Below are 13,794 nucleotides of genomic sequence, written 5' to 3' on the forward strand. Positions count from 1 at the left end.
AGAGCGCTTATTCACCCCTTCTTTTGTCACCTGTCTCAGATGAAGGTTTAATGCTTTGGCTGGATGTCTAGTAAATTTCTTAAGCCCAGCTTCACTCTCTCTCACATGGTGTGGGCTTACTTCACCCCTTCACCCACAGCAATAGTGAAAACCTATTGCATGGGAACTCAAAGGGCTAGCAAAGACTCTATTCAGCCTGTTTTAAACACTTGCAATGACATATCCAGGCCCTAACAGCTTAAAACAATCAAGTGTTTTACTGATGCTGGACATCCATTTTGTCTATCAAATGTGCAAAGAAATTCTCCCAGGGGACTTAACCAAAGACTGTGCTCCTCCACCGCTGGCTGGACTTACCCAGAGCGTCCTGCACATTATGCAGCAAAGCCTTGAGAGCCTCCCAGGGTATATCTACACAGCAAAGAAAAACCCATGGCTGGCCCACGCCAGCTGACTTGGGTTTATGGGGCTCAGGCTGTGGGGCTCTTTCATTGGTGTGTAGACTTCCAGGCTTGGGCTGGAGCCTGAAAGGTGGGAGGATCCCAGAGCCTGGGCCCAGAAGCCTACACAGAAATGAAACATCCCCGCAGCCCCAGTCGGCTGGTATGGGCCAGCCATGGCTTCTTCTTTGCTGGGTAGACATAGTCCCAAAGACCTGAAAAGGGGCATCTCTCCATTGCTATACAAAATGAGCAGCAGTAGCACTGAAATTCTCTCAGCCAGAAGTCTCTCTCTCTCGGACACACATACGAGTTATACGGGACTGACAATAGCATGTTAACAGTGAACACTGTGGCTGCGGCATGCTGATCAAAGCAACAGCAGCTTTCCATTTCACTTCACTTAAGCAATGCAGGCAGTACAAATGAATGTGATCCATTTGGTATAAACTAGCCGTGATGGGGAGAGTGGAATGGCATGGCTATGCAAGCATCTCTGTTCACAAGTTGCAGTGAAGGGGACAGCAGAGCGACATGAGCCCACCACAGACTGGACAAAGTACACCATTTACAATCAGCCATGGTTTACCCACCCCCAAATATCAGATAGACAACATCCTGACAGATATCATATCTAAAATGTACCACTTCCAGATGCCTTTCCCTTCCCTCACCCCATGACAAAATGCATCTCGAAACACGTGTGGTGCACCCTAGGGGAAGAATCAATGCAGTCAGCTTGTGATTAAATCACACCATGCTATTTGGCAGTTTTATTTTTATGACTCCATCAGAGTCCTCTGCTCCCCGGGGCAAATCTGTCCAAGGAAAAGGACAGAATACATGGCAGCTCATCCATCACCAGTGCAAACAGTGCCTAGAGATTAGCGTTCCAAAACCACCCCCAGAAATCATTAACTCCCCCAGTGCTACTGAGTTTCGAAGGGAATCTCTCTTCAGTCAGGTTTTATGCATACTCTGGAGTCCCACTAACGTAAATTTCCAAGCCCTGTGCTTCCCGCAACAGATAGTAAAAGTTGCAGGTAGACACATGCCCCACCAGATAGGCATGCACCCTCTGTCCATCCCTCCCAAGCATGACAAGTGTAGACTCCACAAAGTGAGGTATGTCAGCACAAGTTTAAGGACTCTGAACAGTTTCTGATGTAATCTGCCAAGGAATAGGTCTATTGCTTCAATAGGCATGGAAACCATGAGGCTGTGAACTAGTGGACCGAGGAGAATATAAACACTCAGAGGCAGGAACTCATGTCTTACTAAGCCTGTACTATGTCATACAGCGGCCTGTTCAGAAATCCCTCACAGCTGTGCCTGCATATGGCAGCGTGCTGCTGCCATACAAGAGACAATATTTACAGCATGCTAGCTTTGTACAGTGAGATAAGGCTTCAAACAGGGAAGACAAGAGGTCTTCTGTCAAACCTCACCTCGACTATGATAAGACTCCCAAGCTCAGAGACAGGTAACACCAATGTGGAAGGGTACATTCTTCTACATGAATTCAACAGTTTCCTGCTAATGTCAGATATGTTCCCTCTCTGAAAGCTATAAACTACACTTGCAAGGGGATGGGTTCATCAATCTAATGGTTCTTTCCCATTTCTAACATCTGTGACCCTAAAGTGAGGTTCAGTCTTTCAGCCAGCATCGGACTGGCTGGATACATTTGTGTATTGCCATATATTCAGCCACAAATACAAATGGAAGAAATGGCTTCCTAAGGTCTTGTTTTTCTTTTTTTGGTCATTCCTTGACTTAATTCATCAGGAGATAAAAGGGAAAGACCTGGAGCTTGTTTAGAGGCAGCATTTAATAGAGACTCATGGCAGAAAGTTACCCTGAGTCACATAATAAAAAACACTCTTCACAAACCAAATCTCTCCTCCCCGCACTAACTCTCACTTACTTCATTCTAGACTGATAGCAACATCTGACAGTGGGAAACCGCACTTCTCCCTCCTCAAGTCCGAGATACGTACTACAACCTGTTGTCAGTTCAGAACAGTGGGGTGCAGAGTCTCTTCATGTTCCTTAAATCTCAACTGCCAGCAAGGAGGCAGTAACAAGGAGACTTACGCTGTTGCAGAAATTCTGGAATTTAAAATGCTTTTAGTCCCATCCTACACTCTCACATTAGTCTGTGTAATTTACATTGATGGTAATTAGAGTGAGAAGGTGGTGACCCTTTTTTGACTCTTCAGGTCTGAGCTCTGTGTAAGCTTGACTCTCTCACCAACAAAAGTTGGTCCAATAAAAAAATAATATCTCACTCACCTTGTCTCTCTAATATTCTGGGACCACCACAGGTACAACAACACTGCATACATTGATGGTAAAGTCACCTGGCACTATGCTTATGGTCCCAAACTGTTCTGAAGCAGCCAGTTCCACAGACTGCATGCCCAAGTTAGGGTCTCAGTTAAGATTTCGGCGAAGCAGGGGATCTATACTGCTTGAGCCAACAGTGAATATTTATCTGACTGGGTGAGCAGACATAGGGTGGACAGACAAAGTGAGACTGCCAACAGTCTACAAAATCCACCTGCTGAAGTGAAAACACGGATTGACAGAGCCAGAAGAGTACCCAGAAGTCACCTACTACAGGACAGGCCCAACAAAGAAAATAACAGAACACCACTAGCTGTCACCTTCAGCCCCCAAATAAAACCTCTCCAGCGCATCATCAAAGAGCTACAACCTATCCTGAAAAATGATCCTTCACTCTCACAGATCTTGGGAGACAGACCCAGTCCTCACTTACAGACAGCCCCCCAACCTGAAGCAAATACTCTCCAGCAACCACACACTATACAACAAAAACACTAACCCAGGAACCTATCCTTGCAACAAAGCCTGATGCTAACTCTGTCCACATATTTATTCAAGTGACACCATCATAGGACCTAATCACATTAGCCACGCCATCAGGTGCTCGTTCACCTGCACATCTACCAATGTGATATATGCCATCATGTGCCAGCAATGCCCCTCTGCCATGTACATTGGCCAAAGCGGACAGTCTCTCCACAAAAGAATAAATGGACAAAAATCTGACATCAGGAATCATAACATTCAAAAACCAGTAGGAGAACACTTCAACCTCTCTGGCCACTCAGTAAAAGATTTAAGGGTGGCAATTTTGCAACAGAAAAGCTTCAAAAACAGACTAACGAGAAACTGCTAAGCTTGAATTAATATGCAAACTAGATACCATTAACTTGGGTTTGAATAGAGACTGGGAGTGGCTGGGTCATTACACATATTGAATCTATTTCCCTATGTTAAGTATCCTCCTCACATCGGCTTGTTAACTGTCTAAATGGGCCATCTTGATTATCACTACAAAAAATTCTCTCTCCTGCTGATAATAGCTCATCTTAATTAATTAGCCTCTTACAGTTTGTATGGCAACTTCCACCTTTTCTGTATGTGTATCTATCTATATCTATCTATCTTCTTACTATATATTCCATTCTATGCATCCGATGAAGTGGGGTGTAGCCCACAAAAGCTTATGCTCTAATAAATTTGTTAGTCTCTAAGGTGCCACAAGTACTGCTGTTCTTTTGACAACAGCAAAGAGATCAGCCAGCACAGAAACTATAAATACGAAGTACAGTTTGTTTCTCTCCCTCACTTGCTTCTTCAGATGCAAGTTATGGAAAATTAAAACGTTTGGAAATAGAAGATCCAGAATGCTGTGTAGCCCAAGAACAAGGGTAGACTGTGGGTACAGTCTATTTACAAAACAGACAGAAAAATGTAAACTATTAATGCCTGTATTCAGAGGGGAACTAGATTGGCTTATGAGCTTTGGAGTTGAGCTATAGCATTTTTTGACTCCACTAGTTATAGTCTGGCCACAGACCAGGAAACAGCTTGCGGAATGACTGAAGGCGGTGACTGAAATTCACTACTATTTGATGGCTATGTACCTACAGAAATGGAAAGTTGCTTGTTGAGGTTTTTGGGGGGTGGGGTGAGGATGGAGGGGTTTCAGTCCAGCTTCCAATAGGTTCACATCACAAAAGCTACCATCATAACAGACACCCTAGGAAGCAGTTTAAGTAGAGGTACGGGTTAAGGACTTAAAAGGGCCATGGACACTGAATCCCCCTCACTCCTATAGTTTGTTCCTCCGAGTTAAGGTTGAATACACAGTCATGGGCAGTGGATGTGGGAACTTGAATGGTCATTGCCCATGCTGTACCTGTTCTGAAGACAGAGGACTTCCAGTGCCAATTGGCACTTTTCAACAGCACTAAATTTCATTTTTAAAATTAACAAATCCATTTCCATTTGTATTCTTTACCTTAAAAATAGGGAGCCCAATTTCCAGAGACGGCAATATGGATGTCTAAATGCAACTCAGAACATGCTAGGAATATAATAAGAAAGGAATTATTTTGGGAAATTCTGTGGCCTGTGTTATACCAGAGGCCAGACCAGCTGATTACAAAGGGTCCTTTCTGGCCTTGGAATCTCTGAATGTATTAAATGTTTTTCTATGCAACGATGACATGCAGCGTCCAGACAGGATTGTTTTGATGGCCACCAAGCCAGAACCTTCATGAAAGTCTCTTGGGACCAAATGCATCTTTTATCAAATAGGGAGGTTTTGGCACACAAGCCAGAGAAGGTGGTGGCGAACAGCTGCCATGCTTAGACATTAAACAGTGGTTTGTAAGTGTGGAAAACTGAACTAATCTGTTTCATGGTCAGACCATGCTCTCAAATTCAAAATTTCATATTTAGTTGCCCAATGGTTTCCAAACTGTGGACCATGGAGTGGTCCACAGAGAGCTGTTCGGTCACATAGTGATGGCTTCTCCTCCACCTGTTAAACTGCATTAAGAGACACCTAAAAGTAAACATTACATACTTCCTTAATATTAAATTTCCTAGGTACACAATTGCTGTAGTTACCATAGGGATTTTCCATTATTATTTGAGGGAGAGGGGGCAATCTATACAACAGCAAATCAGAGAGGAGACATCCCTGGGCCAATCCTTCTGTTAAGATGCAGTTCATGCTATAAAAAAAAGTTTGGGAACACCCTGTCCTAGGAAAACCTTGCACATTCAAAAACATATGTTGCATATATGTTGCATTTAGATGCATATAATACACCCAGAAATTTGAAAGTATAGTCCCAATCTCACCATTCACACTGACTAGGGTACATGGATCCCACTGTGAATGTGATTCCTCATTCGCCAATAAAAAAAGGACATCTGTATTCCTTTGGAAGATGTGCTGCATTTACTAAATGTGTTTAAGTGACAGTACATCAGAGACTTATCTCAGACACTGCTCTCTGCAATGAGATTTTGTATTGTACAGGTTCATGATATAATGCGAAAGGCAAGCTCTCAACACCTGCCATTTATGAGGCTGCATCAGGAACATTCATATAAAGTGATTTACATATGTCTATGTCTGTACAGCTATACCTCTAGATATAGAGTTTTACACAGAGACACACACACACCTTCTTCCCACTATTCAGCTGGCTTCTTTCATCAGTTTTATTCACCTTATAGGGAAATCCTCTTGTTTTCTACTGTCAAGAAAGCCATTTTAGTTCACTAGATGGTCAATCATTCCTCTAAATAAGTCTCTCCACCTTGGGCTGTCTCAGATTGAGAGTCCTCAGGTTGTTTTATGTCTACCTCTGTAAACTGATAAAAACTCAAGAGTCATACCACTGACAAACTGAGATGCAAGGTATCAGTCAGGGAAAAAGACTTCTGCTGCAGGTTGTTTTGCTAAGCCACGTTTGAACTGATGTCCCTGTCAATTTTTGATCCAGCTCTCTCAACTCTGCTTTGGGCATAGTTTGGGAAGAAAGGCCAGCTGCTTTGGAAATAGACTCATAACCCCAAGTACTGGGCAAGAAACACAGCCCAGCACATGAAGTCTGATCCTCAATAAGTGAGGGGCCAATACCACAAATTAAACTCAAGCATAATATGAGCAATTAATGTGCAAGTTCCTCCATCCACAGTTCTATTTCTGTGCTTCTCAATCCTGACCTATAGCCATAAATATTATTTAAGTCCCAGGTTTCTCCTTGGCTGACAAAACAATCATGCCAGAATGTGCGTTGTTTTTATAACGTAGAGCAGGAGTAGTCAATAGGAAGACCACAGGCCAAACCCGAACCGCCAGACACTTTTAAAAGAACCCCAAAATATTTGTAGTTTACTTATTCTTTTCTCTGGAGTCCGGACCTTGACTATACCCGGACCAAGAAATCTGGACCTTGACAAAAAATAACTGATTACCCCGATGTAGAGAAATGTCCAGTCTGGAGCGGACCTTGACTCATGAAGTTTATTTCATTTGCAACCAGAGCTAACATTTGAACTCAGGTGTCCAGACTGTGTTAAATTAACTCACTTTGCCACTGTCAGCATCCTCACATCAGCCTGTCTGGCTTGTGTGCCAGAGCCTGACTAGCTCATAAGAGACGAAACTGGATGAACTCATTACACTGTCGCACAGGCTTGTTATCAGTCAGATGTAACCCATCCAAAACCAATTCAGAAATGACACCCTGTCTTCTCAGTTTAACATTTCTGCAAAAACCTCAGCATCTGCCAGGCTGAAAAGCAGGAATTCTAAGCTCTTCCTCCCATCCCCTTTTTGCTAACTGACTGTGTACTGTACCAAATGGACATCAGCATAAACTCTGATCTTAAAAGTAGGGAAAGGTCTCTTTTCTCTGGTTAAAGGAATTCCTGAAATGCCCCTGGGATTCCAGGCTTAAGATCACAACAGCAGGGGAATCTGCAGGCCTGTTGGGTTTGGGATCTCACTTGCACACACGTGAGGGCAGCTGCTCTTGTTGACTGCTGTAGCAAGAGGAGAGCATTAGAGGCCCTAAGACAACTTTACACAGTATTAGGTTAGTAGAGTCCCATGGGCCAGAAGACAGGATTAGAAAGAGGGAGAACCTGTGTGTGACAAATGAGTGCACACATGCAACATACACACACAAGTATGTATGTAATAACTGGCACATGTGATGGACAGTGCCAGTTATGGGTGTATTCAGAAAGGTAGTATCATCTACCTGGTGTGTTGTATTCTAACACCCACCTTCGGCCTGAGTAACTAAGCCTCCTACTTACAACACAATACAGTGAGTTTTCCTTGGTTCCCACATGACTGCTCAGTGTGTTGAATAAAGAGTAAAGCTAAAAGCAAATATACCCCAAGGCCTATATTCCATGGAATCAAAAGAGCTTCATACTAAGATTCCACTAGAGGGATAGAAAGGGATAAGTGCAGAAAGATTCAAGGCCCAAAGCATGTAAGACAGGCTAGGAAAGCCCTCAGCTACTTTGTTCACTCCCTTTGGATTTCCATGAAACACACACAGTGGCTTACCACCAACTGGAATCCTTTCAGGTTAAATAATTCTGGCCAAAACTGCCACCACTAATGTGTTCATGTGTTTTCTTGAAGGAATTTACCTTTACCCGTTCCTGGCCCGCTCCAGTTCTGTGCACTCTACTACTTCACAGTGTTCACTTGCACACCTTTAACTATGTTAAATAGTTAGAGCAGACATGCCTACTGTTCCCAGTAGTTGGTAGAAAAGTTACATGCTAGCCAACCTATTGTCTAAGCTCTCCACAGACTCCTGACAACAATTCTCCCACTCACAGCAGGCACCCAGCAACACACTCCTTCCCACGCGAGCTTCTATTCTCTCCTCATAGGCTACTAAGTACCACTGTCTCACCCTGCCAGAGCACATATGCGGACTCCTATTCTTGTTCTTTTGGCTCTCTGGAGCTTGTATTAGTCAATGAAACGCAGAGCTCTTCCCCGCAATGCAGTGGAGATGGTTCCTAATATGGAATAGGAACAGGAGGGTTGGCAGCAGCTTACGTCCAGGGTCAAGGCTCACATTATTCATTTCCATTTTAAAAAAAACATTCTTAATGTCTGGACAAAGATAGGAACTACATAAACACGTGGAAAAAGCAGACGAACAAGGAAGCACTCTGCACTGCCACGCAGGAGACCTAGGTTCTATTCCCAACATCCAGCTCCATCACTGAGCTGGTAGTGCTTAGTATTGCTCTGCATTGCCAGGCAGGAAACTAAAATCCCAGTTCCTGTGTTGTGTTCACTGGATGGGTGGGAGATGGGACAGACAGCTCAGTGTCATAATGCTACTTACATGGCTCTGCACTTGCTTGCATCAGCCTTGGGTTCCATTTCCAGTCATGATCTGTCATGGACTAGGATTGCATTGCCCTGTGACTTAGTAAGGTGTCTGAAGTGAATTGAAAGCATGGTCAATGTACTTTACCAGGCTTATACCCTTTCCTTCTGCATAGTTGTGAAAGACAATCCATTCATCTTGTGAACACCATAGCTCGAAGCACCTCCCAAGGTCAAGACTAGTGCTGTGAACAGGGCAGTCATGGCCCATCCCAGAGAGAAGGGTGCTACACGCTGCGCATCCGTACACACTTGAGCTGGCACTATATCAGCCCTTCCAATCACTGAGACTAAATTCACTCCGTACTTATAGGGAGAAAAAATGATCTCTAGCAGCCAAGCACCTAACTACAAGGAAAACTGAAAGCATTAGCAGATTAAATCCATCCCTTTGCACTGTAGGCTCTAACCATAAGGCTCTTTATTAGGAAGTTAAATCTTAACAAGTGGCTTAAGGGATGGATAAAGCTTTCCCTGGGATAATCTGCCAGCATGTTGTCCAGTTCCAGTTGCAGGCTATGGGAAGATGAAAGTGAACAAAGAAGACTGTGAAAGTCTTTGTTCAGTAAATGGCTGCATAGCAGCCAAAGCTTGTCTCCTGCCTAGGTCTGCCCCCCTGCACCCCCCATTCACACGGTCATCTTCAAAAAGCCAAAACGTCTCCCCACTCTACCACCTCCCTGAACTGGGATAATTCATCTGTATCTACTAATTATAATCCTATCTATAATTTCAGCTTTTTAAGGCTTGTTTTCACTCCGTTTTTTTTTTTTTTTTTTTTTATAATTTGATTGCAGATTAACTCAAAGTAGTTAACATCTTTGTAAAAGCTGGACATCCCTAAATTACTGTTCTAGTCTACAGTTCAGTCACAACATTTAAGAACGCCACCATAAACTATCGCTACTCCTTGTTGCGACAGAGGGGATATTTCTCTCTTCACAAACACATATTTATCAAGAGAGTATATCCAAGGGGGAAAGAAGGTAGGAGCATTGCACTGGGATGTGAAAGCCACGGGGCTTTCATAATTCTCTCACTTTTGGGATACAAGCGGCCTACCTCTGATACAAGAGCAACATTACCTACGCACTTATGAGACATTAGGAATGGGAGAGAGCTATCAGGTAATCTAACCTAAAACAGTTTCAGGAAACGAACTGTACGAATGGCACTGTATTGGTTTTCCCACTCTGCAACTGGCTGTGCATACCGTAAGAGATCCATTCTGCGTGCTGGGCGTATTCGTGCTCTGCTCTCCATGCGCCTGCGTACTTCCGTAGAGTGTCAGATTGTGCTCGCTGGTCTGGCCTGCATAGTCCTGAGTGTGTGGCACCCCATACTCTGTGGGGATCCCATTCTGTGGGGGTGGTGGGAACGGGATTGTGGTGAATGGCTGGACCATTGCATCAGGAGTGGCTGTTGGCTCCTGGTTACCCTGGAGAAGGGGAAAGGAGAAAATGGATTTAATATGCTACAAATGATGGACCAGCAGTCCAATCTAAGAAGAGCAAACAGGGGTCCAATCCAGCCCAGCTCAGTATCTCATTCATTGTCACTACACTACCACCCAAACAAGTCCTCTATTGCATTTTATACAGAAGGAACACTCCTCCCCAGAGAGCACAGATTCTCATTTTAAGTTTGCTTTGGCAGCTTTGAGGATACTGGACAGGAATGAAGGGGCCATATTTGCGGCTCAGGACCTACACACCCTTGAAATATCACAGGATCCCCTAAGTCATGTAAGGTGTATCTCCGGGGCCTGACTGGCTTGCATCTCCTCCTCAGGCCCAAATTACAGAATAGAATTCTCTTTCTGACTTTTCCTGAGTGCTCCCAGCATTCCAGTGCGGGTGACATTGGTCCTAACACCCCTATAAAATGCTAGTGTACTTGGCTGGCACATCCCACTTCTCCCAGTCCTCTAACCATTAAGATATTTCTTGTGATAAACAGCATCCTCATGGCACTGCCCCCAAGTACCTCTGCTTAGGGCAGTATTCCTTGCTATTATACTCTAGTAAAAGAGAGCAGAGATCTGTTTTCCAGGACAGATCTGTGCAAAACAGATTACCCAGATACCCAATTACTGGAATTCATGCTTCTTGCCTACTCCTCAGAAGACAGACAGGAGCCATGGGGAACTGAGAATTGAGAATACAGGCTTGCAGCACTTGCTCTCTCCCAAGCATTAGCATCACTACCTTCAAACAAGACGTTAATTATACTCCTCCCTCAACTCAGGGCATCCCACAGAGATTTCTGTGCTAGGACAATTGGCTTTTTAGCAGCTTTTGGCACCATTTGATGCCAACTGGTTGTCTATTAAACAGATACTCCACCAGACGAAAGGTATCCCAAAAAGGGTAAAAATCCCACACTGCCATGCCTCCAGAGGGTCCTAGCACTTCCAAAATCATCGTTATAGCCACTCTGCCCAACTGTCAGGGCCCATCTATATGCCCTCAGGGAAGGGAGGGAAGCATGGCTGGAAGAATTCAGTCACCTGGGGTAAAGGAAGAATGGCCCATGACATTCAAGTCTCTCTGACCTTAGAAGACTGGACTATTGCTCTGTTTCTATTGCACCCATCACCCCACCAGAGAAAGCCAAGGAATATTCTCAGGCTAGGAGGTTGCTCACCACTGTACTGTAATCCCGATTTTAAGTTTCACCTGCTACTCCAGACATGGGCCCTCCTCCCACAACACCCTGAGGTAGTGGAGCCTGTTGTAATATCGGTGTGCTTACATCAACGGACAAAAGGGAAAACAGTCTTGTCCCCAAATGAGGCAAAGGGATCTCTGCTGGGAAGGGATTCACCAAGGGGTAATTGCTGCAGGAAATTACATCGTAGTCGTTCAGCAGAGAATAGAGAGACACTGAAGGGAGCTCCGCTGAAACTGGACAAATCTTTCAATCCAGTTATCAAAGTGCCTGCAGCTCCCTTCCAGAGCGAATGAAACAATGAAATTCAATGCAGCTCCAGCCAACACAGGTCATTCAGACATTGGCTGAATCTCAAACTTGTTCTGACACTAGCATATCTGGCCTGTGTCCCCTGCGGACCAGATGATCATGCACGCCTGTAGCTGGCAAGAAGGTGAGGAAAGGGAATTCAACACCATTCAGCAGTGCAGAGCTGCAGCCACGGACCCTATGAAACCACACCGCCCGTTTCACTTACTGAAGTCCAGTCCCTACACAAAGCTGCATATTAAACACTGCTGCTTGCAGAAACAGAACTTGGAACCCTTATCAAAGGAAGAAAAATCAGTAGTCGTGTTTCAGCAACTGTCAGCAGCACTGTTAAATTCACAGACGCAGACATTTTTACCACCATGTCGTGAAAATGGCTGCACCACCGCTGGCAGCTACTGGAATATACAGTCACTCCTCATGTCCCTTTCGTTGTGACCTTGCGGATCAAGTAGGGAACATGCTCGTTTAAAGTTGCGCAACGCTCCCTTATAACGTTGTTTGGCAGCCGCCTGCTTTGCCCGCTGCTTGCAGGAAGAGTGGCCGGTTGGAGCTAGCTGGTGGGGGCTTGGAACCAGGGTGGGCCGGCAGCCCCCCATCAGCTCCCTGCTCCCCTAAGTTCTCTGTGCAGCAGCCGCCCAGCAGGCTACCAATTGCTGGCAGTTCAGCTGTCCCTCCCCCCACTGCCATGTATTGCTCCTGGGAGCCTCCTGCTTGCTGTGCAGGGGAGGGGGAAGAGGAGGGCTAATGTCAGGGTGTCCCCCTCCCACCTACTCCTGCCCCCCTTACCCCTTCTCCATATAGAGCAGGGTGGGGACAGGACAGGGAGCTTGCTGCCCCAGCTGCTGTCTCAACTTCCTGATTTTTTTTTTAAAGGCAATGTACTTAGAATGGGGTCAGTGTACTTAAAGGGGCAAGGCACATCTCTCTCTCTCTCTCTCTCCCCCACACACAGGGTGTGTGTCTCTGTCTGCCATGCTGCCTCCCCTCCCTCCATTCGTGCTGCCTTGTAGAGTGTAAGGCTACATTAACAACGTGTTAACCCTTGAGGGCTCAGCCAAGTGCTAGTTCATCGTTTAGCAGTAAGGCATTCCCTGGGAAATATCCCACCCTCTTCCACTCTCTGACTCCACCACCTTAACCAAGCTTCACAATCATCATTGCGATGTACAGTATTAAACTGTTTGTTTAAAACTTATACTCTGTGTGTGTGTGTATATATATTATATTAATGTAAATGGGGGGGGGGGAGGTTTCAGGGAAATTTTTTTCACCAGACAAAAAGTATATTTTATTTTTATACAAAAATAAAACAGTTTTTGGTCTGGTGAAAAAAATTTCCCTGGAACCTAACCCCGCCCCTATTTACATTAATTCTTATGGGGGAAATTGGATTCGCTGAACATCTTTTCGCTTAAAGTGCATTTTTCAGGAACATAACTACAATGTTAAGCGAGGAGTTACTGTAGCTGCAATTATTTCCAGTGTAGACTCACTCAATGCATCATCTGTGCAATGCAAGGTTTCCCCAAAAAGCCCAGAAGAGTGGTAGCCCCACCATGCTTTAATTTCTATCCAATTGCTTCCCTTACCCTGACAAGTTCCCTGTCTTTGAACCTTTAAGTGAATCTAAACTAATACAATAAATAAGTTTAGTTTTTTGAAGGAAGGACAGGCCTGAAGACTTTATTTTTAAATGAAGATTTTAAAGAAACACCATCAACTTAATTATGTTTCTGTCTAGAATTTTTTAAACTTATCATTGAGAGAGACATCTCTGATTATTATAACTGAAAGTTTAGAGAAAAATCATTTTAATATTTTTTCAGTTTATTTTCCTTGTCCGTTTGACAGCTGTTTGTCTATAGTTAGTTTTAATGTAAGTCAGTTCCCCATGACTGTGTAGGTTTTTCCATTTTTAAAATAGGAACAAAATAGGAAACTGTGATTGTAAAACTACAAAAACTGGCAGCAGGACTCCGGGGAAGGCGCAGTATCTAAAACAGTCGTTCCCAAACTTTAACAACCTGTGAACCCCTTTCACTAAAATGTTGTGTCTCGCGAAGCCCCTCCTAAAAATGAATATTTCCTGGGATTTTCTCCTTTACC

At 44.3% G+C, this 13,794-nt stretch overlaps 1 protein-coding gene across 9 annotated transcripts in view; it reads right to left on the bottom strand.

The window, feature by feature from the left end:
- The window catches only part of RBFOX2 (RNA binding fox-1 homolog 2), a 257,476-nt gene that overhangs the window by 66,830 nt on the left and 176,852 nt on the right, over nucleotides 1-13,794 (bottom strand). For all 9 annotated transcript variants that reach the window (XM_073325006.2, XM_073325046.2, XM_073325025.2 and 6 more), the window contains one exon: nucleotides 9,917-10,141. In XM_073325006.2, coding sequence (XP_073181107.2) covers nucleotides 9,917-10,141 — 225 coding nt within the window. The remainder of the gene's footprint in view (nucleotides 1-9,916; nucleotides 10,142-13,794) is intronic.

The sequence above is a fragment of the Lepidochelys kempii genome, chromosome 1 (genome assembly GCF_965140285.1).
Source record: "Lepidochelys kempii isolate rLepKem1 chromosome 1, rLepKem1.hap1, whole genome shotgun sequence".
NCBI lineage: Eukaryota > Metazoa > Chordata > Testudines > Cheloniidae > Lepidochelys > Lepidochelys kempii.